We start from the raw sequence: 27,011 nt of genomic DNA, 5'->3' as shown, positions 1-27,011 counted from the left end.
GTTTCCGTCAATGGGGGGGGGGGGGGGTGAGCGGCTCCGTTCGGTTGTTTCCGTCCCCTCTCGGCTGTTTCCGTCAGTTGGGGGGGGGGGTGAGCGGCTCCGTTCGGTTGTTTCCGTCCCCACTCGGCCCTTTCCGTCAATGGGGGGGCAGCGGTGCCGTTCGGTTGTTTCCGTCCCCACTCGGCTGTTTCCGTCAATGGGGGGGGGGGGGGGAGCGGCGACGTTCGGTTGTTTCCGCCACCGCTCGGCTCTTTCCGTCAGTTGGGGGGGGGGCAGCGGCTCCGTTCGGTTGTTTCCGTCCCCACTCGGCTGTTTTCGTCAATGGGGGGGGGGTGAGCGGCTCCGTTCGGTTGTTTCCGTCCCCACTCGGCCCTTTCCGTCGGGGGGGGGGGGGGGGGGGTGAGCGGCTCCGTTCGGTTGTTTCCGTCCCCACTCGGCTGTTTCCGTCAATGGGGGGGGGGGGGTGAGCGGCTCCGTTCGGTTGTTTCCGTCCCCTCTCGGCTGTTTCCGTCAGTTGGGGGGGGGGGTGAGCGGCTCCGTTCGGTTGTTTCCGCCACCGCTCGGCCCTTTCCGGCCGCCGTGCTGGGGCGCTGCCTCGGCGCCATTTTGTGTGCTCTGCCCGTGGGGCCGCGGGGCCGGGCCGCCCCCCCCGCTGTAAGCGTGACTGTGCCCCCGGGTCCCGTTCCCCCCCCCCCGTCCCCCTTCCGCCATCCCGGTGTGTGCCCATGGCCGTGGAGAGCCCCAGTGTCCCCCCTTCCGCCGCCGCTTCCCCCCCGAGCCCTCATTCCAACCCCCCTTCTCCGTCCTGCCACCACCACGACAGCGGCAGCAGCTGCCTCCCCCGGCCGCCGCCGCCGCTCCAACACCACCACGGCCCGGACGAAAGGTCCAGTAACCGCCTCTACCCGAGAGCCTTCTCTGTCTGTCTGTGTCTGTCTGTCCGGCTCCCCGGACCAGGTTTGGGGGGGGTGGGGGGGGGTGGGAGCCGCGAATGGGGGGGGGGGGACCGGTAATGTGGGGTGTGGGGGGGGTTAGGCCTTGAGGCCTAAGGCCTAGGCCTGAGGTGGCGGAAGGAGGAGGGGGGGGGGAAGGTCTGAGGTGATTTGGGGGGGGGGGGGGTTAGGGCCTGTTTGATGAGGGGGGGGGTGAGGAGGAGGAAGAGGAGGAGGAGGAAGAGGGGAGAAGGAGGCCGCGGCCTAAGGGAGAGCGGGGCCCGGAGGAGGGGGGGGTAATGGAGGAGGCCATGGGGGGGGGGGGGGTTAGGTTATGAAAGGGGTTTTGAGGTGGTTTTAGGGGGGGTTTAGTGGGGGTTTTGGGGGGTTTTGGGGGGATTTAGGTGCTTTAGAGGGGGTTTAGGGGGGTTTTAGCTGCTTTGGGTGGGTTAGGGGGTTTTGGGGGGGTTTAGGTGCTTTAGAAGGGGTTTAGGGGGGTTTTAGCTGTTTTAGGGGGGGTTTAGGGGGGTTTAGGTGCTTTAGAAGGGGTTTAGGGGGGTTTTAGCTGTTTTAGGGGGGGTTTATGGGGGGTTTAGGTGCTTTAGAAGGGGTTTAGGGGGGTTTTAGCTGTTTTAGGGGGTTTTGGGGGGGTTTAGGTGCTTTAGAAGGGGTTTAGGGGGGTTTTAGCTGTTTTAGGGGGGTTTATGGGGGGTTTAGGTGCTTTAGAAGGGGTTTAGGGGGGTTTTAGCTGTTTTAGGGGGGTTTTGGGGGGGTTTAGGTGCTTTAGAAGGGGTTTAGGGGGGTTTTAGCTGTTTTAGGGGGGTTTATGGGGGGTTTAGGTGCTTTAGAGGGCTTTTAGTTGCTTTAAGGGGGGGTTGGGGTGCTTTAGGGGGGTTTATGGGGGGGTTATGTGCTTCAGGGGGTGTTTAGGGGGGTTTTAGGTGCTTTAGGGGGGTTTTAGGTGTATTAGGGGGGTTTTAGGTCCTTTATGGTGGGGTTTAGATGCTGTAGGGGTATTTTAGCTTCTTTAGGGGGGTTTCAGCTGCTTTAGGGGGAGGTTTAGGGGGGTTTTAGGTGCTTTATGGGGCTTTATGGAGGGGGTTTAGGTGCTGTAGGGGTATTTTAGGTTCTTTAGGGGGGTTTAGTCTCTTTAGTGGGGGTTTTAGGTGCTTTAGGGGTGCCTTATAGCCTCTTTATGGGGCTCTTGGCTTCTTTAGGGCTGTCTTAGCTACTTTAGGAGGGTCCTATATCCTTTGGGGGGGTTAGCTGCTTTAGGGGTGCCCTATAGCTTCTTTAGGGGGGGTTTAATCCCTTTAGGGGGGTCTTAGCTTCCATAGGGCTGCCCTAGCTTGGTAGAGGGGGCTCCCTTTGGTAGGGAAAGGCTCATGTCCAGTGCTGCCAGGCCTTAAAAAGCTTGATATATCCCTATATATCCCTGTATACCCCTATATATCCCTATATATATATCCCTGTATCCCTATATATATCCCTATATATCCACATCTGTGTCCCTTTACTGTTCCCAGCACTTCCATTTCCCCCTTTGACCCCCTCAGCTGGAAGTCTGGGCAGACACCAACATGGCTGGGGGGGGGGGTTGGGAAGAGGTAGATCCATAGGGAAGCAGAGAGGGAAGTTTCTGCCTTCCCCCCCCCCCGGAGCAGCACAGAGTGGTTTGTGCCCATGTGAAACCAAAGGGCTTTGGCTTGAATCAGGCAATGGGAGCTTCTCCTGCCTCTTCCCAGCACTGAGTAATCCATGAGTAACCTATGAGTGTTCCATAAGTAACCTATGAGCAATCCATGAGTAACCTATGAGCAATCCATGAGTAACCTATGAGCAATCCATGAGTAACGTATGAGTAATCCATGAGGAACCTATGAGTATCCTATGAGTGATCCATGAGTAACCTATGAGCAATCAATGAGTAACCCATAAGTGGTCCATAAGTAACCTATGAGTAATCCTTGAGTATCCTATGAGTGATCCATGAGTAAGCTGAGTAATCCATGAATAACCTATCAGTGATCCATGAGTAATCCATGAGGAACCTGCGAGTGATCCATGAGTAACCAATGAGTATCCATGAGTAACCAATGTGTAATTCATAAGTAATCTATGAGTGATCCAGGAGTTTCCTATGTGTAATCCATGAGTAACCTATGAGTGATCCATAAGTGTCCTATGAGTAATCCATGAGTATCCTATGAGTGATCCATAAGTATCCTGAGTAACCCATGAGTATCCATAAGTATCCTACAAGTGATCCATAAGTATCCTATGAGTATCCATAAGTATCCTATGAGTGTTCCATGAATATCCATGAGTAACCCATGAGTGGTCCATAAGTATCCTATGAGTAATCCATGAGTATCCTATGAGTAACCCACGCATATCCATGAGTAACCCATGAGTGATCCACAAGTATCCCATGAGTGATCCATAAGTATCCTACAAGTGATCCATAAGTATCCCATGAGTATCCCATGAGTAACCCCCAAGCTCCTCCACAGGCCCCCACTATGGAAGCACCGCATTGCCCCCCCCATGCCCATCCTTAGAGCTTCCATGTGACCATTGCCCCAACGTGACCAAAAGCACACTTTTCCCCCCCAAACCCGTGCCCGTTGCGCCATTCCCAGCTCGGCTCCTTGCGGGATGGCATTCCTTTGGGAATCCTCCATCCTCCTCCCCATGGCACTGGACCAAGCAGCGGAAAAGTGGCAAAAGTTTGGTTAAAATCACGCCAAAAAGTGTCAAAAACAACAAGAAAAAGACAAAAAAAAGGTGGCAAAGCAAGCACTGTTCCCAAACGTCATCACACACCCCTCCCCCATCCCTATGGATCCGATGGGATCAGAGGAAAACCGGGAGCATCCCAACATCATTCCTCCCCTTTGCCCTTCTCTTCCCCCCCTTTGCCCATCAGGTGCCTGGTACCCAGCTCCAAGCCAGTCCCCTCACACCATTCCAGCTTGAACACCATGCCCAAGGCTGGGAATTCCCTCTTTTCCCTTCCACTTGATGGGATTTGGGATTCCCTGGTGGCCCAAAGCACACGTTCCTGCCCTGCTTCCCCCTTTCCCATTGGGGGGGGGGGGAATTCCCAGTGTTCCCTCCTAAGCACACGGTGATGGTTTGATCCCGTGGCATTCCAGAGGGATTTCCACATCAAACAACAGCCAGGGATGACTTTCCTGCCTTTGTGTCCTTGCTTTTATGGGCCTGGTTCCTTCCATGCCATAACTTTGCCATGGAATTGCAGGGATGGCAAAGCAGGAATTGTCATCAGGAATCCGTAGGGATTGGTGGATGGTTCCCTATGGATAAACAGGAGCAGGAGGAGGCAAAACTTCATCTCCAGGCCTTTTCCTGGTGCCATTCCCAGCTCCTCCTGGTGCTCGGGATCCCTATGGAGCTGCTCCTGTATCCCAACACTGGGCCCATCTGGATCCTGCCATTCCCTGGATTTCCAAGGGTTGCTGGGCTGAAGCTTTGTTGGAGCAGGTTAAAGCAAAGCCCAGCCCCTGGAATTGTGTGTTATTCCAGGAACTGGGATGTATCCCGGTGCCAGTATGTGTCCCATTCCACATTAGGGTTTCATAGGAGCAATGGGAAAGAGCCAGCCTGGAAGCACATTCCCTAAGGAAGCTCCAAGTGGGAGGAGAGAGCTGGGAAGCTTCCCTAAGGATAAATGGGGCTTGGAATTAGGGATGGCAGGAGGGGGATTAGCCCTGAGGAGTGGGCAAAGCATCTCCCTTATTCCTTAATGGATGCTCTTCCCGCTTGCTTCCCAATGGGAATGAATCCTAAGGAGGAGAGCTCAGGCCCTTTGGGATCAGGTTGGGATAATCCAGGTTTTTGTGAGGCTGAACTGGTGCTGCTGTTGAACCAAGCCTAAGGAAAACTGGGAATACAGAGCAGGAGCCAGCCCAATTCCCAGCGCTGGGATAGGGAGCAGGGAGTTGGGAATGATGCTGTTTGATCCCATTAAATCCAGGTGTTCCCCCCCCATCCCTCCTTATCCAGCTCCATTGGCAACTGCAGAGGCTTTTCCAAAGGCTTCCCACTGCCTCCCCCCTCGTGCTTCGCATTCCTGGGATTCAAAGCCTGGAATTCCAAGCTGGCTCCAGCAGTGCCCAGTTTACACCATGGAAGCGGTGTTCCTGCTTTGTCTTCCTGAAATCCAGCCCATTCCCACTTGTATTCCAGGAGGAAGGAGCAGGGATGGCTGGGACAGGGCTTTTACTCCTCAGTGGCCGCTATGGCTTTCCATTGGGATCCAGCTTTGGAATCACCCAGTTGCTTCCCAACATCCTCCCTTTGGATGCTGCCCCTTTAAGCTTTTCCCAGCCCCAAAGCTGCTGGAATCCAGCAGGAAAAGCAGGGTTAGAACCTTGGGATGAGCAGGATTCCCTCATGGATTCATTCATGGCTATTAGTGGGCTCAATGGTGCCTTCATTCCCTATGGGCTGGTACTAACAGGGGTTTCCTCCCCAGGAGCCTGTAGCATTCCCGGGATGCTTCCAGGGAGGGTGGATCCACTCCCTAAGTGATGGTTGGGAATGCTGGTGATGGATCTAATGTGGAGTTTGGGTTTTAGGGAAGGGAGGAGGATGAGAAGGGGAAGGAAAAGGAATAGGAAAAGGAGAAGGAATAGGAAAAGGAGAAGGAATAGGAATAGGAAAAGGAGAAGGAATAGGAATAGGAAAAGGAGAAGGATGAGGATATCCTCACCCCCCCCCAGGTTTCAATCCCACTGCAACAGCCTGGGTCCTGTTGGGAGAGGATGGAATTCCTGCATATTCCATGCTTAATCCATTCCAAGAGCATCCCGAGTCTCCTGGGGTCTGTTCCAGAGTCCTTTTGAGCTGGAATTTCAGGGATGGGGCTCAGGGAGGAAGTTTGGGATTCCTTATTTCCACCTCTTCCCTAAGGAATAACAGGGCAACCAACATGGTGCTGCTATCCTGTCCAATGTCCAATACCATTCCCAGCCTTGGAGCTCATTCCCCATGGAAGCTGAGCATTGGAATGCGATGAGATGTTCCCTCCCCATGGACAGGTGGAGGCTGAGAGAGCAGGAGCAGATCCCAGTGCCGGAATCTGGCTCTGGAAAACCGGGAATGCGGGAGCCGAGCACGGCGCAAGGTTTGTGTTGTTTTCCATGCTCATTATCCCTGTTTCCTGCTCTCCAGGGAGGATGGGGAGCTGGAGGAAGGGGAACTGGAGGATGATGGAGGGGAGGAAGGGCAGGATCCCACCGAATCCCAGGACCGGGGTCGGAAGGAGAAGGGGGAGAAGCACCACAGCGATTCCGAGGAGGAGAAATCCCATCGGCGCATGAAGCGGAAGCGCCGGAAAGAGAGGGAGAAGGAGAAGAGGAGATCCAAGAAGAAACGGAAATCCAAGCACAAGGTGAGTGGAACGTTGGGAATCTCCCTGGAATCCCTCCTCTGGTTGCATCAATGGGATTCAGCTTGCGGGATAATGATGCCACATCATTCCTATGTCCATGCGAAGACATGGAGCCCAGGGAAGACAAGGAATTCCCTAAGCCAGGCTTGGAACTTGGGAAGCACGAGGAATGTGTTAAGGAAAGGCTGGGAGAGCTGGAGCAGCTCCAGGAAACCTGGATATGGGATGGGAGCCAAGGGGGAATGGCTTGAAGCTGCCAGAGGGGGCATTGGGATGGGATATTGGGAAGCTGTTCCCTGGGAGGGTGGTGGGATACTGATTGATGGAGAAGGTTTGGATACCCCATGGGTGGCAGGTCCCCTTCCACCCCGCATCCATGATTCCATGCCAATGGGAGCATCCCAAAGACCCCCAGAAGACGGGAGATGGAGGGGGAGAGAGGCCGGATCCGGGATGAACTTCCCTGTATCCCATCCCGCAGCGCCATGCATCTTCCAGTGAGGACTTCTCGGACTACAGTGAGGACTCAGACTTCAGCCCTGGGGAGAAAGGCCATAGGAAGTACCGGGAATACAGCCCACCCTATGGATCTGTGAGTATCCTATGGGAAGCAGGAGCTGCTCCCCATCCAACCGGCCCATGCGCCTGCTTCCCGAGCTTCCCTTTGCATTCCCTCTTCCCTCACTAACTCATTGCCTTTCCCAAAGTCCCACCAGCAGTATCCGTCCTCTCACAGCGCTTCCATGCCAAAGAAGAGTTATTCCAAGCTGGAAAGCAAGAGCTATGGCATGTATGAGGACTATGAGAATGAGGAATACGCTCACTATGAGGGAGAGGAGGATGAAGACCTGGGCAAGGAGGACTACGATGACTTCGTGAAGGAGCTCAACCAGTACCGCAGGGTCAAGGAAGGCTCCCACCGCGGCCGAGGTGCATCCCTGGGATGGGATCTCGGGAAGCAATTCCCTATGGAGGTGCTGGCAGGCTGGGATGGGTTAAATGGAGAAGGCTCAAATGCCTCGTCCCCAATTGAGGGCCAGGTTGGAGCATCCCTGCCTGTGGATGAGCTTTTAAGCTCTTTTCCAACCCAAACCATTCCATGATCCTATGAAAACCATCTGGGATGGAGATGGGAATCTGGTCCCATTGGGATGTCCCTGAAAGCGTTGATGGGGGGGGGGGGGAGCTGAAATCCATTTGTCTTCTCCCACATCCATCCTTTGGACAGCCTCAAACGTGATGCCCTCTGAACTGGGCCTGTTGGATCCTATTCCCAGTATTCCCATGGCTTCTTGTGCTTCCCAATGGGATGAAGCCCATCCCATCCTTTCCCATCCCTGTATCCGCAGGAGGCCGTGGCCGGGGCCGCGGGTACCGAGGCCGAGGTGGCCGTGGTGGGATGCGAGGCCGGGGCCTGGGCCGGGGCAGCCGGGGCCGGGGCCGGGGGGAGCACCCGGATGAGGAGGAGGAGATGTACGAGGAGGAGATGGAGGTGAGCCGGACTTCCCATGGGATGGATGGGAGCCTGGGAATGTTGCTGCCTCCTCACGCTGCTGCATTCCTGCCCTGCAGTACTGCGACCCCGAGGAGCCCATGGATGAGGATGACTACATGAAAGAGCTCAACCAGTACCGCAGGAGCAAGGAGAGCCGCGGCCGGGGTGAGGGAGACTTCCAATCCCATCCCTTCCCATCCCATCCCATCCCATCCCATCCTATCCCGTCCCTTCTCTTCCCTTCCCTTCCCTTCCCTTCCCTTCCCTTCCCTTCCCTTCTTTCCCTTCCCTTCCCATCCCATCACATCCCATCCCATCCCTTCCCTTCCCATCCCATCCCTTCCTTTCCCTTCTTTCCCTTCCCATCCCTTCTCCCCTTCCCTTCCCTTTCCCATCCCATCCCCTCCTCTCTCCCATCCTCTCCCTCCCATCTCCACAAGGATTTCCATGAGATCCAATGGGATATGTTTCAGGTTTGAACCGAGGCCGTGGCCGTGGTCCCAGAGGAAGAGGGAACAAAGGGATGGGCCGAGGCCGGGGCCGAGGTGGAAACAGGAGCGGGATGGGGAAAGGTGGGGGCATGAATGAAGAGGATGATTACTACGACGAGGACATGGGGGTGAGTGTCTGGGATCCATTGGGATGCTCGAAATCCAGCCCCATTCCCAAAGGAATCCCCAATGGCTCTTCCCAGCAGCCACAAAGCTGCCGGCAGCATCCCCAGCAGGTTCCTCCGGGAACTGTTCTCCCTTTGGCATCCCAAATCCCGGTGGTCCCTCTGGGAGACACCCACGTGGGAACATCCTTTAAAATGCCCTATGGAATTCCCTGCTTCCCATAGGACGGCGGTGGGAATTACCGCCGCAACGACCACGACAAACCCCACCAGCAGGCAGACAAGAAGGGCAAAGTCATCTGCAAGTACTTCGTGGAGGGCCGATGTACCTGGGTAAGGATGGAGGCCGGAGCATCCCTAGGGATGCAGCCATGGATCCTGAGGCTCCTCCATCATCCCCTGTCCCTCCTTAGGGCGACCACTGCAACTTCAGCCACGACATTGAACTGCCAAAGAAACGGGAGCTCTGCAAGTTCTACATCACTGGCTACTGCGCCCGGGCTGAGAACTGCCCCTATATGCACGATATCCTATGGGATTCGGCTTGGATCAGCCCTTGCTCCCAAGGGCAGGGATGCACAGGGAGCGGGGAACCCGGAAGAGCTGCTGCTCCTGGTGGAAAAGGGTTGGGGTTTGGAAGGAAAAGGGAAGCTGGGAAGGGGGGGGGGTGTAAAAAGGGTTGGGATTTGGAAGGGAAGCTGGGAAGAGGGGGGTGTAAATCCATGCGTAGCAGGAACATCCATTGGGATTTGTTTTCCTGAACTCCCAGCACGGGACTTCCCGTGTAAGCTCTTCCACACCACAGGCAACTGCATCAATGGGGATGACTGCATGTTCTCCCATGAACCCCTGACCGAGGAGACCCGGGAGCTGCTGGATAAGGTACAGGGAGACTCTGCTGCACATTCCCAACGTTGGGAATGCTCCTGGGAATCCCCCCCCCCCACCTTTACCTCCTCTCCCCATCCCAGATGCTGGCGGATGATGCGGAAGCAGGTGCCGAGGACGAGAAGGAAGTGGAAGAGCTCAAGAAACAAGGAATTAACCCCCTCCCCAAGCCCCCCCCGGGGGTCGGGCTGCTCCCGACCCCCCCCCGGCCTCCCGGCCCCCCGGCTCCAACGTCTCCCAATGGGAGGCCGATGCCTGGGGGTCCCCCCCCGCCTCCTCCCCCTCCATTGCCCCCCCCCCCGGGCCGCAGATGCCCCCCCCCATGCACGAGCCCCTGTCCCCCCAGCAGCAGGATATGTACAAGAAGATCCCATCGCTGTTTGAGATCGTGGTGAGGCCCACGGGGCAGCTGGCAGAGAAGCTGGGAGTCAGGTTGGTGCTGAGCATCCCCCCATTGGATCCATGCGGGATCTTCCATTGGGAAGGGCATCTTCCATTGGGAATGTGGCCTTGGGTACTAAACCTCTGTCCAAGCTGTGTCTCACAACCCTCATTGTGGTGGGATGTATTCCATAGGGAATGTGGCCTTGGGTACCAAACCTTCTCCATCCAAGCTGTGGTGCACATATTCCATAGGGAATGTGGCCTTGGGTACCAGACCTTCTCCGTCCAAGCTATGGTGGACATATTCCATAGGGAATCTGGCCTTGGGTACGAAACCTCCATCCAAGCTGTGGTGGATATATAAGTGGATATATTCCATAGGGAATGTGGTCTTGGGTACCAGACCTTCTCTATCCAATCTGTGGTGGACATATGTGTGGATATATTCCATAGGGAATGTGGCCTTGGGTACCAAACCTCCATCCAACCTGTGTCACATCGACCTCATTGTGGTGGGACATATTCCATAGGGAACATGGCCTTGGGTACCAAACCTTCCCCATCCAAGCTGTGTCCCAGCACCACCAAGATTCCCATAGGGATCATCCCAGCACATCGGAGTCCATCCCTCCATGTTTTCCTTTGTTTTCCAGGCACCCAGGTCCACCCCCCCCGAGATTCCCTGGACCAGGAGGACCCCCGGGACCGATGGGGCCTGGACCCATGCACCCCGACATGCACCCGGATATGCATCCGGACATGCATCCCGACATGCATCCCGACATGCATCCGGATATGCACCCGGATATGCACCCGGACATGCACCCGGATATGCCGATGGGGCCTGGGATGAATCCTGGCCCCCCCATGGGTCCTGGTCCCCCCATGATGCCCTATGGGCCGGATGATTCCCCACATTCCGGAATGATGCCGCCCGGTCCTCCCGGCCAAGGCTTCTATGATAACTTCTACCAGCAGCAGGAAGGGCTGGAGATGGATCATGGAATGATGGGAGACCCAGGTACATCCCGAGGAGCGGAGATGGGCTATTCCCGGGATGCTGAGCAGGAAAACGGGATCTCAATGGGATTTGGGAATCTCTTTTCCTTGGCAGATGACTACGGAGGCTACGAGGAGCTGGAAGGGCCACCGGGAGAGCACATGTTCCCTGATCCCTCCTTGGATCCCGATGCCCTGTGTGAAGGAGGCCCCCCCGGCCTGGCCAAGCCTCCGGGCAGCATTCCCGACTTCCTGCCCTCGGCACAGAGGGCTCTTTACCTGCGGATCCAGCAGAAGCAGCAGGAGGAGGAGGAGAGGGCTCGGAGGCTGGAGAGCAGCAAGCAGGAGAGGGAGAATGAGGAAGGCAAGTGGGAAAAGCCAAGGTTTTCCAGTCGGATCCATGCGGGAATAACGTGGGTCTGCTTTGGAGGTGGAAGCTTGGAGAAGAGGGGGGATTGGGGAGGAATTGCATAGGGAATTGCGTGCGGAGTGTCTTGGGGAATGTCCATGGTGTCCCAAGCGGGAGGGAGAGGAGATGGGAAAGTGGGAAGCAGTGGCTGGAATGGGAGTGGAGTGTGGTGCAGGAAGGAGGGAGAGGGAAAAGGAGAGGGAAAGGAAAAGAGGGAAAGGGAGAAGGAAAAGGAGAGGGAAAAGAGGGAAAGGGAAAAGAGGGAAAGGGAAAAGAGGGAAAGGGAGAAGGAAAAGGAGAGGAAAAGGGAGAGGAAGAGGGAAAGGGAAAAGGAGAGGGAAAGGGGAAAGGAAAAGAGGGAAAGGGAGAGGAAGAAGGAAGGGGGAAGGAGAGGGATGTGCTCAGCATTCCAGCGGCAGGAGCAGGGAATGCTGAGGCCGTCAGGCACCAAAACACGGGAGCGCTTGGGAATGGGATTTGGGATGAGGGAGAGGGTCCCTGCCTCGCGCTTCCCATCCCCCTTCACCTGCTCCTCCCTCCTCCTGCCAGGCGATCCCGGGAACTGGTATTCCAGCGACGAGGACGAGGGTGGGAGCAGCGTCACCTCCATCCTCAAATCCCTGCGGCAGCAGAGCTCCGGGAATGCCGCTCGCCCCCACAAGGCTCAGGCTGGGAGCAGCTCCCGACCGGCCGATCCGCGCCTCCGGGATCCTCGCCTATCCCGGAATGCCGATCCCTGCGGAGAGCCGGGACCCTCCGACCCTCGCCTCGCGCGCCACATTCCCTCTGCCATTCCCAAAGCGGAGCCTCATTCCAGCGGCCAGAAGCCCCCTCTGCTTCCCGATGACGAGGAAGGGGAACGGGCTCTGCGGGATAAGCCCATCAGTATCCCGTTGGATGCTCTTCCCGGCCATTCCCTGCGGGATCCGCGCTCCCAGCTCCAGCAGTTCAGCCACATCAAGAAGGACGTGGTCCTCAACAAGCCCAACTTTGCCCGGATGATCCTATGGAGCCCCGAGGATCTCATCCCGCTCCCTATCCCGAAGCAGGAATTCATCCCCATCCCGGCCGCCCTCCAATCCATGCCCGGCCTGGATCCGCGCCTCAACAGATCCCAAGCATCCCTATCGGATCCCAGGCAACGAGCGGGGAACGCGCCGGGAGACGCCAACTCCTCAGCATCGGGATCATCGGGATCATCGGGATCGGGGCTCCCGGATTTCGAGCTCCTTTCCCGGATCCTAAAGACGGTGTCAGCAGGGGGGAGCCCCCAGAGCGACAAACCCAGCGACCCCCGCGTGCGCAAGGCCCCCTCCGATCCCCGGCTCCACAAATCCATGGATCCGGCCGCATCCCGAGCTTCCAAACCTCCGGATCCGGCTCCGGGAGGAGAGGCCATTGCTCCCTATGACCCGCGCCTGCTGACGGGCAGCGGGCAGAGCAGCGTCCTCAGCGCCATCAGCCTCTATGATCCCAGAACTCCCAACTCGGGTGGCAAAGCCTCCGAGCCTCTTCCCGAGGGATCTTCCAAGGCTCTGGAATGTGGGAAAGCCGCGGCCAAAGCCAAGGAGCCGCTGTTTGTCCGCCGCTCCGCTCTGGAACAACCGGAGGCCGAGAAGGGCAGTGAAGCAGCCACGGACAGGTACAACAGCTACAACCGCCCTCGTCCCAAAGCCACCGGGAGCATTCCCGGGAATGCCGGCGATCCCGCTGCTCCCCAGCCCGGTGTCCATAACCTCCCGGTCCCCCCCGTCTATGGGATGGTGAAACAGAGCTCCAAATCCGGAGCCGGGAGCCCCTTTGCTGGGAATAGCCCAGCCCAGGACAGTGAGCAGCAGGATGCTGCTTCCCTCAAGGATGTCTTCAAGGGCTTTGATCCCACAGCGTCGCCTTTCTGCCAGTAGAATTCCCAAGGCCATTCCCGACAATTCCCAACGCTTTGGGATTTGGGGTGTTCTTTTGGTTCTTTGCCATTTATTTTAAGCCCATTAGCGCTCACTTTAGCCGTAGATCCTGTATATAACCCCCCCCCCACACCATTCCCAGTGGAATTCCCAGCGGAATTCCAGAGCTTCCCCCCACCCCCCCCCTCCAAAACCATGTTTTCCAAGAGAAATCAGCGTTTTCCTCCATGCTACAAAGCGACGTTTCCATCCCTCCCATTCCCAAACCATCCCTGATCCAAGTCATCACCAAGGGGGGGGGAAACCGGGAATGTTCCACCTCCCAGAGAGGTGGGATTGGGCATCTCCACCTTCCCAAAGCCATGTTTCAGCCCCAAATCCCACCATTCCCACCTCCCATCCCTATATGGGCAATAAGGAGACAAAAACCCCTACAAAAGGTGGGAATTGGGCTTCGTGTCCGTCGCTTCCCGGTCGCATCCGGGTTTCCCGGGTGGATTTTATAGCGGAATTCCAGGATTTTTTTACACCCTCCCCCCCCCCAAACCGAGCCAAAAAGCAGGAAAAAAAAGCAGGAAAAAAAGCAGGAAAAGTTTCTATTCCTGACATTAAATTATTCCGCTCCCGTTCCTTTGCTCCTGCGGGATTTGCAGCTGGAAAAGTGGGATTTGGTGGGGGTTCCCCCCCCCCAAAAAGAGAAGGAATTCGGGTCTAAAGTGGTGTTTTCCCTATGGATCCCTGAACCAGGCGGGTTTGGGGGGGGGGTCTGGGGGTGTTCCGGAGCCATTGTAATAAAGGTGTAAATACCAGTGGGAGTCGAGGCTGGAAAACCGGGAATGGCGCCCGGACAATGGGTGCATATAGGGGTGGGTGGGGTGGGCATAGGGATGTATGGGGTGCGTATGGGGGGGTTGGGGTGCATATGGGGATGTATGGGGTGCATATGGGTGGGTGGGTTGTGCATAGGGATGTATGGGGTGCATATGGGGGGGGTTTGGGGTGCATATGGGGGGTTTGGGGTGCATATGGGGATGTATGGGGTACATATGGGGGGTTTGGGGTGCATATAGGGTTGTATGAGGTGCATATGGGGGTGTATGGGGTGCATATGGGGGGGTTTGGGGGCATATAGGGATGTATAGGGTACATATGGGGGGGTTGGGGTGCATATAGGGATGTATGGGGTACATATGGGGGGTTGGTGCATATGGGGTTGTATGAGGTGCATATGGGGGTGTATGGGGTGCATATGGGGGGTTTTGGGGCGCATATAGGGATGTATAGGGTACATATGGGGGGGTTGGGGTGCATATAGGGATGTATGGGGTACATATGGGGAGTTGGTGCATATAGGGTTGTATTAGGTGCATATGGGGGTGTATGGGGTGCATATGGGGGGGGTTGGGGTGCATATGGGGTGTATGGGGTGCATATGGGAGGGTTTGGGGGGCATATAGGGATGTATAGGGTACATATGGGGGGGTTGGGGTGCATATAGGGATGTATGGGGTACATATGGGGGGTTGGGGTGCATATGGGGTGTATGGGGTGCATATGGGAGGGTTTGGGGGGCATATAGGGATGTATAGGGTACATATGGGGGGGTTGGGGTGCATATAGGGATGTATGGGGTACATATGGGGGGTTGGGGTGCATATGGGGTGTATGGGGTGCATATGGGAGGGTTTGGGGGGCATATAGGGATGTATGGGGTGCATATAGGGATGTATGGGGTGCATATGTGGGGGTTTGGGGTACATATGGGGGTGTATGGGGTGCATATAACCCCCCCCCCCAAGAGCCAGTGTGGGGGGATTCCCCCCCATTGCATTCAGCCCGGGGGGGGGGGGGGGGGGGGCAGTTTTGGGGTGTTCCCCCCCCCCCCAATTTAGCCCCATAGAAGTGAGTTGGGAAGGAAGGGGGGGGGAGGCCCCCACCCGGGAATGGAATGGAGTGGGGGGGGGGGGGGGGCAGCCCATGACGCAAATGGGGGGGGGCCCTGGGGACAAAGGGGGTGTCCTGTCTGTGTACCCCCCCAAACATGATGTGGAGCTGAAAGGGTTTGGGGGGGGACCCCAAATTGGGGGGGGGCATATTTTGGGGGGGGGGTCCCCCAAGTTATTTGGAGCATCCCAAGTTTATTGGGGGGGAATCCCACATTTGGGGGGGCTCATTTTTGGGGGGGTCTCACTTTTAGGGGTGTTCCCACTTTTGGGGGGTCCCCCCTATTTTGGTTGGTCCCATTTGGGGGGGGTCCCATTTTTTGGGGGGGTCCCATATATTGGGGAGGTCCCATTTTGGGGGGGGTGGTGCCCCTTTTGGTGGGGTGCCCCCTTTTTGCTTGGTCCCCATTTTGGGGGGGGTCCCCAAATTATGGAGGGGGGGCCCTATCACACCCCACCCATGCGGTACAATGAGGGTTTATTGGGGGGGGGGGGTGTGGGGTTAAATACAAGCCTATTGGGTGCTGGGAGTGGGGGGGGGGGGGTCCCCCTCTTTGGGTGCCCCCCCCGCGGTTATGGGGGGGGGTCCTCGGGGCTGGGTCTTTGCAGGAGCTGCTGCTTCGGGAGCCCCTTGAGCTGCACCAGGAGCTGTTGGATGAAGCCCTTTGGGGGGGTAAGGGATAAATTAGGGCCCCCCCCATTAATTAACATCCCCCTATAATTACCCCCCCCCGCACAACCCTCATGGAATGCATTTGCCTTTTAAAGCCCTGTTTGGAGCCACAGCAGCCAAAGGGGAGATACCAAAAGGGGGGGGGGTTAAAGGGGGGGGGTGGTGTCACAATATGTGTGCCCCCCCCTTGCTTGTGTGTTCCCCCCCCCCCATTACCCCCCCCCATAGGTTCGTACCTCGGGATCGGCGCTGCAGGACTTGAGGATGAGCTGGATGCAGGGATGGATGCAGGCATGGATGCAGGGATGGATGCAGGCATGGATGCAGGCATGGATGGAGGATGGGGGGGGGGGGGTATGCGTGTGTGTCCCCCCCCAAAACACGCGTGCCCCCCCCCCCCCCCATCGACCCCCCCCCCCCCCAACCCAGCCATGGTCCGGTCCAAGCGGTCCCAAGCATCCTGCTCCAGCCGGTGCTGAGCATCCCGGTCCTGGTCCCGTTATCGTTCCCGGTCCCGTTATCACTCCCAGTCTGGGTCCCGTTATCGCCCCCTCCTGGCTCTTTGGCCCTGGGCCCACACGGCCGTTTGCATCCAAATAATTCCCTCTATTTTAGTTCCAATTCAATCCAATGTGGGATTTAAAGTGGGAAACAAGCTTTTAATCTCCTTGCAGCTCCTACTTAGTCTGATCCTAAAGGGCTTTGAGCACCTGGTAGTTGTAGCAACCCTGAGGAGCACTAGAGCAAACACACAAACCAGCTTCCAAATGCATTTGAGACCCATCAATAGAAGTTATGTTTGCAAATATACATAGAAACACTTAAACATGTTCAGCTACTGCTTTAAACAGTGAAGTCTTATCAGTACCAGTAGTTAGGCTCAAGACTTACCTTGGTTTAGCTGCATTACAGATGCTTGAGGCTGGCTGAAGCTCCTGGTAATGGAGTTTGAATGCAGTTCTCTTTCTCCACCTCCTGTTTCCGAAGCCTCTTACTCTCTTTCCATGTACATCTTCCCATGTCTCTCCAGTTAACCAGTTAACTCAGTCAAACTGGGACCTGTGTCAGGCTCAGCAAGACTCTCCCCACAAGCTCCATATGAAACATTGCAATTAAAAGCCATTTCCGAGTCCAATCACACATATAGGGCACACCAATCACACATATAGGGCACACCAATCACACATATAGGGCACACCAATCACACATATAGGGCACACCAGCCCCACATACTTTGCCTTGCAGTGGTACTTCTGTGGCAGCACATCATGGCACTTGGAACAAGAGCAGACCAGGCCACCTCTGGGCTCCCACAGCAGGAGAAGAGACCTCTGCCAGCCTAGGCCCGAGTTTAAGGTACCCAAGAAGAGAAGGTCCAGCAGCAGCCAAGCCCAGCCTGGAGTCTATCAGGCTTGAGAACAAGCAGCAATCCAGTCCACAACTCACCATCAGGTCCAGCAATTGCCAAGCTGCTCTGTAATCATAGAGAAGGTTAAACCAGGCGGTCAGTCTAAAGTCCAGATTAAGGATCTTCATAGGCAGGGACAGGGCTCAAGAGCAGCATTCCTCCTACAGAGCCCAAAGAGCAACTGAGGCTTAGAGCTGGGTTTAAATAGGGCTCCTGGGTGTGCTCTGGTGCACAGGTGAGGCTGTTTAGGGTCATTAAGGCTTCCTAATGCCCTCAGTGCCTTAAGGGGGCACCTGAGAGCAATGGAACATTCTAGTTCTATCCACAGGGCCCACAGAGTGAGGTGTGATTGCAGTGTTGGGATGGGGTTTGTTCCATCTGTTAGCTGGTGTCGTGGTTAGGGTTAGGATTAGGGTTAGGGTTAGGATTAGGGTTAGGTCTTATTCCTCACCTAGCCCCAGAAACACTCTATCAAATGAATGTTCTGTGTATAAGACACAACCACAACCACTTCATTTGTGTGGGATTCAGTAAATCCTCTTGGAGACTTTATGATTCTGTTCAGTTCTGGGATGCTTTGGAAGAGTGGGTCCATAACCACAACCCTCAGCAAGGCACACACCATTCTGAATGGGTACTTCCTATTAGCCCCTGTACTGTTTATGTCCCATTAACTTCACCCTACAAGGAGTTCAGGTGTTCACTTTCCATTCAGATCTGAAGAGAAATTTAAGACAGGATTTTTATGCTACCAAATCCTGACTAGTTTCAAACTGGTTTTGGTGACTTCTTAAATAATTATGGTCATTTCTGTCCTGTTTTAAGCTGCTCTTGCTCTTGTTGCCCACGGCAACGGCCCTGGGGGCCGGGGGCAGAGAGTGAGGGGCGGGCGGGGGGCAGCGTTGCGAAGCCAGGCGTGCGCTGAACAGGCGCAGCACCAGTACCCCCTCCTGGCCCTCCGGACCCGGGCGCGGGGGGCCCGGCGTTCGGGCGGGTTGGCAGGGCGCCCGGGCCCGGGTGGCCGGGGCCGGGGGGGGCCTTGTTGCCCACGGCAACGGCCCTGGGGGCCGGGGGCAGAGAGTGAGGGGCGGGCGGGGGGCAGCGTTGCGAAGCCAGGCGTGCGCTGAACAGGCGCAGCACCAGTACCCCCTCCTGGCCCTCCGGCCCCGGGCGCGGGGGCCCGGCGTTCGGGCGGGTTGGCAGGGCGCCCGGGCCCGGGCGGGCCGGGCCGGGGGGGGGGGGCCTGTTGCCCACGGCAACGGCCCTGGGGGCCGGGGGCAGAGAGTGAGGGGCGGGCGGGGGGCAGCGTTGCGAAGCCAGGCGTGCGCTGAACAGGCGCAGCACCAGTACCCCCTCCTGGCCCTCCGGCCCCTGGGCGCGGGGGCCCGGCGTTCGGGCGGGTTGGCAGGGCGCCCGGGCCCGGGCGGCCGGGGCCGGGGGGGGCCTTGTTGCCCACGGCAACGGCCCTGGGGGCCGGGGGCAGAGAGTGAGGGGCGGGCGGGGGGCAGCGTTGCGAAGCCAGGCGTGCGCTGAACAGGCGCAGCAGCCAGTACCCCCTCCTGGCCCTCCGGCCCCGGGCGCGGGGGCCCGGCGTTCAGGCGGGTTGGCAGGGCGCCCGGGCCCGGGCGGCCGGGGCCGGGGGGGGCCTTGTTGCCCACGGCAACGGCCCTGGGGGCCGGGGGCAGAGAGTGAGGGGCGGGCGGGGGGGCAGCGTTGCGAAGCCAGGCGTGCGCTGAACAGGCGCAGCACCAGTACCCCCTCCTGGGCCCTCCGGCCCCGGGCGCGGGGGCCCGGCGTTCGGGCGGGTTGGCAGGGCGCCCTGGGCCCGGGCGGCCGGGGCCCGGGGGGGGCCTTGTTGCCCACGGCAACGGCCCTGGGGGCCGGGGGCAGAGAGTGAGGGGCGGGCGGGGGGCAGCGTTGCGAAGTCAGGCGTGCGCTGAACAGGCGCAGCACCAGTACCCCCTCCTGGCCCTCCGGCCCCGGGCGCGGGGGCCCGGCGTTCGGGCGGGTTGGCAGGGCGCCCGGGCCCGGGCGGCCGGGGCCGGGGAGGGCCTTGTTGCCCACGGCAACGGCCCTGGGGGCCGGGGGCAGAGAGTGAGGGGCGGGCGGGGGGGCAGCGTTGCGAAGTCAGGCGTGCGCTGAACAGGCGCAGCACCAGTACCCCCTCCTGGCCCTCCGGCCCCGGGCGCGGGGGCCCGGCGTTCGGGCGGGTTGGCAGGGCGCCCGGGCCCGGGCGGCCGGGGCCGGGGGGGGCCTTGTTGCCCATGGCAACGGCCCTGGGGGCCGGGGGCCGAGAGTGAGGGGCGGGCGGGGGGCAGCGTTGCGAAGCCAGGCGTGCGCTGAACAGGCGCAGCACCAGTACCCCCTCCTGGCCCTCCGGCCCCGGGCGCGGGGGCCCGGCGTTCGGGCGGGTTGGCAGGGCGCCTGGGCCCGGGCGCCCGGGGCCGGGAGGGGGCCTTGTTGCCCACGGCAACGGGCCTGGGGGCCGGGGGCCGAGAGTGAGGGGCGGGCGGGGGGCAGCGTTGCGAAGCCAGGCGTGCGCTGAACAGGCGCAGCACCAGTACCCCCTCCTGGCCCTCCGGCTCCCGGGCGCGGGGGCCCGGCGTTCGGGCGGGTTGGCAGGGCGCCCGGGCCCGGGCGGCCCGGGGCCGGGGGGGGCCTTGTTGCCCACGGCAACGGCCCTGGGGGCCGGGGGCAGAGAGTGAGGGGCGGGCGGGGGGCAGCGTTGCGAAGCCAGGCGTGCGCTGAACAGGCGCAGCACCAGTACCCCCTCCTGGCCCTCCGGCCCCGGGCGCGGGGGCCCGGCGTTCGGGCGGGTTGGCCGGGCGCCCGGGCCCGGGCGGCCGGGGCCGGGGGGGGCCTTGTTGCCCACGGCAACGGCCCTGGGGGCCGGGGGCAGAGAGTGAGGGGCGGGCGGGGGGCAGCGTTGCGAAGCCAGGCGTGCGCTGAACAGGCGCAGCACCAGTACCCCCTCCTGGCCCTCCGGCCCCGGGCGCGGGGGCCCGGCGTTCGGGCGGGTTGGCAGGGCGCCCGGGCCCGGGCGGCCGGGGCCGGGGGGGGCCTTGTTGCCCACGGCAACGGCCCTGGGGGCCGGGGGCAGAGAGTGAGGGGCGGGCGGGGGGCAGCGTTGCGAAGCCAGGCGTGCGCTGAACAGGCGCAGCACCAGTACCCCCTCCTGGCCCTCCGGCCCCGGGCGCGGGGGCCCGGCGTTCGGGCGGGTTGGCAGGGCGCCCGGGCCCGGGCGGCCGGGGCCGGGGGGGGCCTTGTTGCCCACGGCAACGGCCCTGGGGGCCGGGGGCAGAGAGTGAGGGGCGGGCGGGGGGCAGCGTTAGCGAAGCCAGGCGTGCGCTGAACAGGCGCAGCACCAGTACCCCCTCCTGGCCCTCCGGCCCCGGGCGCGGGGGCCCGGCGTTCGGGCGGGTTGGCAGGGCGCCCGGGCCCGGGCGCCCGGGGCCGGGGAGGGGCCTTGTTGCCCACGGCAACGGGCCCTGGGGGCCGGGGGCAGAGAGTGAGGGGCGGGCGGGGGGCAGCGTTGCGAAGCCAGGCGTGCGCTGAACAGGCGCAGCACCAGTACCCCCTCCTGGCCCTCCGGCCCCGGGCGCGGGGGGCCCGGCGTTCGGGCGGGTTGGCAGGGCGCCCGGGCCCGGGCGGCCGGGCCGGGGGGGGCCTTGTTGCCCACGGCAACGGCCCTGGGGTCCGGGGGCAGAGAGTGAGGGGCGGGCGGGGGGCAGCGTTGCGAAGCCAGGCGTGCGCTGAACAGGCGCAGCACCAGTACCCCCTCCTGGCCCTCCGGCCCCGGGCGCGGGGGCCCGGCGTTCGGGCGGGTTGGCAGGGCGCCCGGGCCCGGGCGCCCGGGGCCGGGGGGGGCCTTGTTGCCCACGGCAACGGCCCTGGGGGCCGGGGGCAGAGAGTGAGGGGCGGGCGGGGGGCAGCGTTGCGAAGCCAGGCGTGCGCTGAACAGGCGCAGCACCAGTACCCCCTCCTGGCCCTCCGGCCCCGGGCGCGGGGGCCCGGCGTTCGGGCGGGTTGGCAGGGCGCCCGGGCCCGGGCGGCCGGGGCCGGGGGGGGCCTTGTTGCCCACGGCAACGGCCCTGGGGGCCGGGGGCAGAGAGTGAGGGGGCGGGCGGGGGGCAGCGTTGCGAAGCCAGGCGTGCGCTGAACAGGCGCAGCACCAGTACACCCCTCCTGGCCCTCCGGCCCGGGCGCGGGGGCCCGGCGTTCGGGCGGGTTGGCAGGGCGCCCGGGCCCGGGCGGCCGGGGCCGGGGGGGGCCTTGTTGCCCACGGCAACGGCCCTGGGGGCCGGGGGCAGAGAGTGAGGGGCGGGCGGGGGGCAGCGTTGCGAAGCCAGGCGTGCGCTGAACAGGCGCAGCACCAGTACCCCCTCCTGGCCCTCCGGCCCCGGGCGCGGGGGCCCGGCGTTCGGGCGGGTTGGCAGGGCGCCCGGGCCCGGGCGCCCGGGGCCGGGGGGGGCCTTGTTGCCCACGGCAACGGCCCTGGGGGCCGGGGGCAGAGAGTGAGGGGCGGGCGGGGGGCAGCGTTGCGAAGCCAGGCGTGCGCTGAACAGGCGCAGCATCAGTACCCCCTCCTGGCCCTCCGGCCCCGGGCGCGGGGGCCCGGCGTTCGGGCGGGTTGGCAGGGCGCCCGGGGCCCGGGCGCCCGGGGCCGGGGGGGGCCTTGTTGCCCACGGCAAACGGCCCTGGGGGCCGGGGGCAGAGAGTGAGGGGCGGGCGGGGGGCAGCGTTGCGAAGCCAGGCGTGCGCTGAACAGGCGCAGCACCAGTACCCCCTCCTGGCCCTCCGGCCCCGGGCGCGGGGGCCCGGCGTTCGGGCGGGTTGGCAGGGCGCCCGGGCCCGGGCAGCCGGGGCCGGGAGGGGCCTTGTTGCCCACGGCAACGGCCCTGGGGGCCGGGGGCAGAGAGTGAGGGGCGGGCGGGGGGCAGCGTTGCGAAGCCAGGCGTGCGCTGAACAGGCGCAGCACCAGTACCCCCTCCTGGCCCTCCGGCCCCGGGCGCGGGGGCCCGGCGTTCGGGCGGGTTGGCAGGGCGCCCGGGCCCGGGCGCCGGGGCCGGGGGGGGCCTTGTTGCCCACGGCAACGGCCCTGGGGGCCGGGGGCAGAGAGTGAGGGGCGGGCGGGGGGCAGCGTTGCGAAGTCAGGCGTGCGCTGAACAGGCGCAGCACCAGTACCCCCTCCTGGCCCTCCGGCCCCCGGGCGCGGGGGCCCGGCGTCGGGGCGGGTTGGCAGGGCGCCCGGGCCCGGGCGGCCGGGGCCGGGGGGGGCCTTGTTGCCCACGGCAACGGCCCTGGGGGCCGGGGGCAGAGAGTGAGGGGCGGGCGGGGGGCAGCGTTGCGAAGCCAGGCGTGCGCTGAACAGGCGCAGCACCAGTACCCCCTCCTGGCCCTCCGGCCCCGGGCGCGGGGGCCCGGCGTTCGGGCGGGTTGGCAGGGCGCCCGGGCCCGGGCGCCCGGGGCCGGGAGGGGCGTTGTTGCCCACGGCAACGGGCCCTGGGGGCCGGGGGCAGAGAGTGAGGGGCGGGCGGGGGGCAGCGTTGCGAAGCCAGGCGTGCGCTGAACAGGCGCAGCACCAGTACCCCCTCCTGGCCCTCCGGCCCCCGGGCGCGGGGGCCCGGCGTTCGGGCGGGTTGGCAGGGCGCCCGGGCCCGGGCGGCCGGGGCCGGGGGGGGCCTTGTTGCCCACGGCAACGGCCCTGGGGGCCGGGGGCAGAGAGTGAGGGGCGGGCGGGGGGCAGCGTTGCGAAGCCAGGCGTGCGCTGAACAGGCGCAGCACCAGTACCCCCTCCTGGCCCTCCGGCCCCGGGCGCGGGGGCCCGGCGTTCGGGCGGGTTGGCAGGGCGCCCGGGCCCGGGCGGCCGGGGCCGGGGGGGGCCTTGTTGCCCACGGCAACGGCCCTGGGGGCCGGGGGCAGAGAGTGAGGGGCGGGCGGGGGGCAGCGTTGCGAAGCCAGGCGTGCGCTGAACAGGCGCAGCACCAGTACCCCCTCCTGGCCCTCCGGCCCCGGGCGCGGGGGCCCGGCGTTCGGGCGGGTTGGCAGGGCGCCCGGGCCCGGGCGGCCGGGGCCGGGGGGGGCCTTGTTGCCCACGGCAACGGCCCTGGGGGCCGGGGGCAGAGAGTGAGGGGCGGGCGGGGGGCAGCGTTGCGAAGCCAGGCGTGCGCTGAACAGGCGCAGCACCAGTACCCCCTCCTGGCCCTCCGGCCCCGGGCGCGGGGGGCCCGGCGTTCGGGCGGGTTGGCAGGGCGCCCGGGCCCGGGCGGCCGGGGCCGGGGGGGGCCTTGTTGCCCACGGCAACGGCCCTGGGGGCCGGGGGCAGAGAGTGAGGGGCGGGCGGGGGGCAGCGTTGCGAAGCCAGGCGTGCGCTGAACAGGCGCAGCACCAGTACCCCCTCCTGGCCCTCCGGCCCCGGGCGCGGGGGCCCGGCGTTCGGGCGGGTTGGCAGGGCGCCCGGGCCCGGGCGGCCGGGGCCGGGGGGGGCCTTGTTGCCCACGGCAACGGCCCTGGGGGCCGGGGGCAGAGAGTGAGGGGCGGGCGGGGGGCAGCGTTGCGAAGCCAGGCGTGCGCTGAACAGGCGCAGCACCAGTACCCCCTCCTGGCCCTCCGGCCCCGGGCGCGGGGGCCCGGCGTTCGGGCGGGTTGCCAGGGCGCCCGGGCCCGGGCGGCCGGGGCCGGGGGGGGCCTTGTTGCCCACGGCAACGGCCCTGGGGGCCGGGGGCAGAGAGTGAGGGGCGGGCGGGGGGCAGCGTTGCGAAGCCAGGCGTGCGCTGAACAGGCGCAGCACCAGTACCCCCTCCTGGCCCTCCGGCCCCGGGCGCGGGGGCCCGGCGTTCGGGCGGGTTGGCAGGGCGCCCGGGCCCGGGCGGCCGGGGCCGGGGGGGGCCTTGTTGCCCACGGCAACGGCCCTGGGGGCCGGGGGCAGAGAGTGAGGGGCGGGCGGGGGGCAGCGTTGCGAAGCCAGGCGTGCGCTGAACAGGCGCAGCACCAGTACCCCCTCCTGGCCCTCCGGCCCCGGGCGCGGGGGCCCGGCGTTCGGGCGGGTTGGCAGGGCGCCCGGGCCCGGGCGGCCGGGGCCGGGGGGGGCCTTGTTGCCCACGGCAACGGCCCTGGGGGCCGGGGGCAGAGAGTGAGGGGCGGGCGGGGGGCAGCGTTGCGAAGCCAGGCGTGCGCTGAACAGGCGCAGCACCAGTACCCCCTCCTGGCCCTCCGGCCCCGGGCGCGGGGGCCCGGCGTTCGGGCGGGTTGGCAGGGCGCCCGGGCCCGGGCGGCCGGGGCCGGGGGGGGCCTTGTTGCCCACGGCAACGGCCCTGGGGGCCGGGGGCAGAGAGTGAGGGGCGGGCGGGGGGCAGCGTTGCGAAGCCAGGCGTGCGCTGAACAGGCGCAGCACCAGTACCCCCTCCTGGCCCTCCGGCCCCGGGCGCGGGGGCCCGGCGTTCGGGCGGGTTGGCAGGGCGCCCGGGCCCGGGCGGCCGGGGCCGGGGGGGGCCTTGTTGCCCACGGCAACGGCCCTGGGGGCCGGGGGCAGAGAGTGAGGGGCGGGCGGGGGGCAGCGTTGCGAAGCCAGGCGTGCGCTGAACAGGCGCAGCACCAGTACCCCCTCCTGGCCCTCCGGCCCCGGGCGCGGGGGCCCGGCTTTCGGGCGGGTTGGCAGGGCGCCCGGGCCCGGGCGGCCGGGGCCGGGGGGGGCCTTGTTGCCCACGGCAACGGCCCTGGGGGCCGGGGGCCGAGAGTGAGGGGCGGGCGGGGGGCAGCGTTGCGAAGCCAGGCGTGCGCTGAACAGGCGCAGCACCAGTACCCCCTCCTGGCCCTCCGGCCCCGGGCGCGGGGGCCCGGCGTTCGGGCGGGTTGGCAGGGCGCCCGGGCCCGGGCGGCCGGGGCCGGGGGGGGCCTTGTTGCCCACGGCAACGGCCCTGGGGGCCGGGGGCAGAGAGTGAGGGGCGGGCGGGGGGCAGCGTTGCGAAGCCAGGCGTGCGCTGAACAGGCGCAGCACCAGTACCCCCTCCTGGCCCTCCGGCCCCGGGCGCGGGGGCCCGGCGTTCGGGCGGGTTGGCAGGGCGCCCGGGCCCGGGCGGCCGGGGCCGGGGGGGGCCTTGTTGCCCACGGCAACGGCCCTGGGGGCCGGGGGCAGAGAGTGAGGGGCGGGCGGGGGGCAGCGTTGCGAAGCCAGGCGTGCGCTGAAGAGGCGCAGCACCAGTACCCCCTCCTGGCCCTCCGGCCCCGGGCGCGGGGGCCCGGCGTTCGGGCGGGTTGGCAGGGCGCCCGGGCCCGGGCGGCCGGGGCCGGGGGGGGCCTTGTTGCCCACGGCAACGGCCCTGGGGGCCGGGGGCAGAGAGTGAGGGGCGGGCGGGGGGCAGCGTTGCGAAGCCAGGCGTGCGCTGAACAGGCGCAGCACCAGTACCCCCTCCTGGCCCTCCGGCCCCGGGCGCGGGGGCCCGGCGTTCGGGCGGGTTGGCAGGGCGCCCGGGCCCGGGCGGCCGGGGCCGGGGGGGGCCTTGTTGCCCACGGCAACGGCCCTGGGGGCCGGGGGCAGAGAGTGAGGGGCGGGCGGGGGGCAGCGTTGCGAAGCCAGGCGTGCGCTGAACAGGCGCAGCACCAGTACCCCCTCCTGGCCCTCCGGCCCCGGGCGCGGGGGCCCGGCGTTCGGGCGGGTTGGCAGGGCGCCCGGGCCCGGGCGGCCGGGGCCGGGGGGGGCCTTGTTGCCCACGGCAACGGCCCTGGGGGCCGGGGGCAGAGAGTGAGGGGCGGGCGGGGGGCAGCGTTGCGAAGCCAGGCGTGCGCTGAACAGGCGCAGCACCAGTACCCCCTCCTGGCCCTCCGGCCCCGGGCGCGGGGGCCCGGCGTTCGGGCGGGTTGGCAGGGCGCCCGGGCCCGGGCGGCCGGGGCCGGGGGGGGCCTTGTTGCCCACGGCAACGGCCCTGGGGGCCGGGGGCCGTGCGTGAGGGGCGGGCGGGGGGCAGCGTTGCGAAGCCAGGCGTGCGCTGAACAGGCGCAGCACCAGTACCCCCTCCTGGCCCTCCGGCCCCGGGCGCGGGGGCCCGGCGTTCGGGCGGGTTGGCAGGGCGCCCGGGCCCGGGCGGCCGGGGCCGGGGGGGGCCTTGTTGCCCACGGCAACGGCCCTGGGGGCCGGGGGCAGAGAGTGAGGGGCGGGCGGGGGGCAGCGTTGCGAAGCCAGGCGTGCGCTGAACAGGCGCAGCACCAGTACCCCCTCCTGGCCCTCCGGCCCCGGGCGCGGGGGCCCGGCGTTCGGGCGGGTTGGCAGGGCGCCCGGGCCCGGGCGGCCGGGGCCGGGGGGGGCCTTGTTGCCCACGGCAACGGCCCTGGGGGCCGGGGGCAGAGAGTGAGGGGCGGGCGGGGGGCAGCGTTGCGAAGCCAGGCGTGCGCTGAACAGGCGCAGCACCAGTACCCCCTCCTGGCCCTCCGGCCCCGGGCGCGGGGGCCCGGCGTTCGGGCGGGTTGGCAGGGCGCCCGGGCCCGGGCGGCCGGGGCCGGGGGGGGCCTTGTTGCCCACGGCAACGGCCCTGGGGGCCGGGGGCAGAGAGTGAGGGGCGGGCGGGGGGCAGCGTTGCGAAGCCAGGCGTGCGCTGAACAGGCGCAGCACCAGTACCCCCTCCTGGACCTCCGGCCCCGGGCGCGGGGGCCCGGCGTTCGGGCGGGTTGGCAGGGCGCCCGGGCCCGGGCGGCCGGGGCCGGGGGGGGCCTTGTTGCCCACGGCAACGGCCCTGGGGGCCGGGGGCAGAGAGTGAGGGGCGGGCGGGGGGCAGCGTTGCGAAGCCAGGCGTGCGCTGAACAGGCGCAGCACCAGTACCCCCTCTGGCCCTATGGACAGGGGAGGGGGGCACGGCGATAGGGAGGGTGGAAGGGAGAACGGGAAGGGAGGCCGGGGCCAAAGGGGGGGGAATGTTCCTGAAAAAGGAAAAGGAAATGGGGGAAGGGGG

The 27,011-nt window shown here is 64.5% G+C and overlaps 1 protein-coding gene across 1 annotated transcript; it reads left to right on the top strand.

Moving 5' to 3' along the window:
• Positions 1-710: 710 nt before the first annotated feature.
• On the top strand, positions 711-13,617 carry ZC3H4 (zinc finger CCCH-type containing 4). The gene is given in 15 exon segments (XM_034072164.1): positions 711-886; positions 6,132-6,351; positions 6,833-6,943; positions 7,059-7,281; positions 7,701-7,843; positions 7,924-8,011; positions 8,320-8,465; positions 8,688-8,795; positions 8,876-8,987; positions 9,235-9,344; positions 9,434-9,647; positions 9,650-9,782; positions 10,388-10,755; positions 10,849-11,097; positions 11,692-13,617. Coding segments are annotated over 15 exon segments (3,741 nt in total). The 5' UTR covers positions 711-725; the 3' UTR covers positions 13,047-13,617.
• Positions 13,618-27,011: the final 13,394 nt, after the last annotated feature.

Source organism: Melopsittacus undulatus, chromosome 24 (assembly GCF_012275295.1).
Source record: "Melopsittacus undulatus isolate bMelUnd1 chromosome 24, bMelUnd1.mat.Z, whole genome shotgun sequence".
NCBI classification, from domain to species: Eukaryota; Metazoa; Chordata; class Aves; order Psittaciformes; family Psittaculidae; genus Melopsittacus; species Melopsittacus undulatus.
Note: the sequence above shows the minus strand (reverse complement) of the source record. Positions and strands in the feature narration are given on the sequence as shown.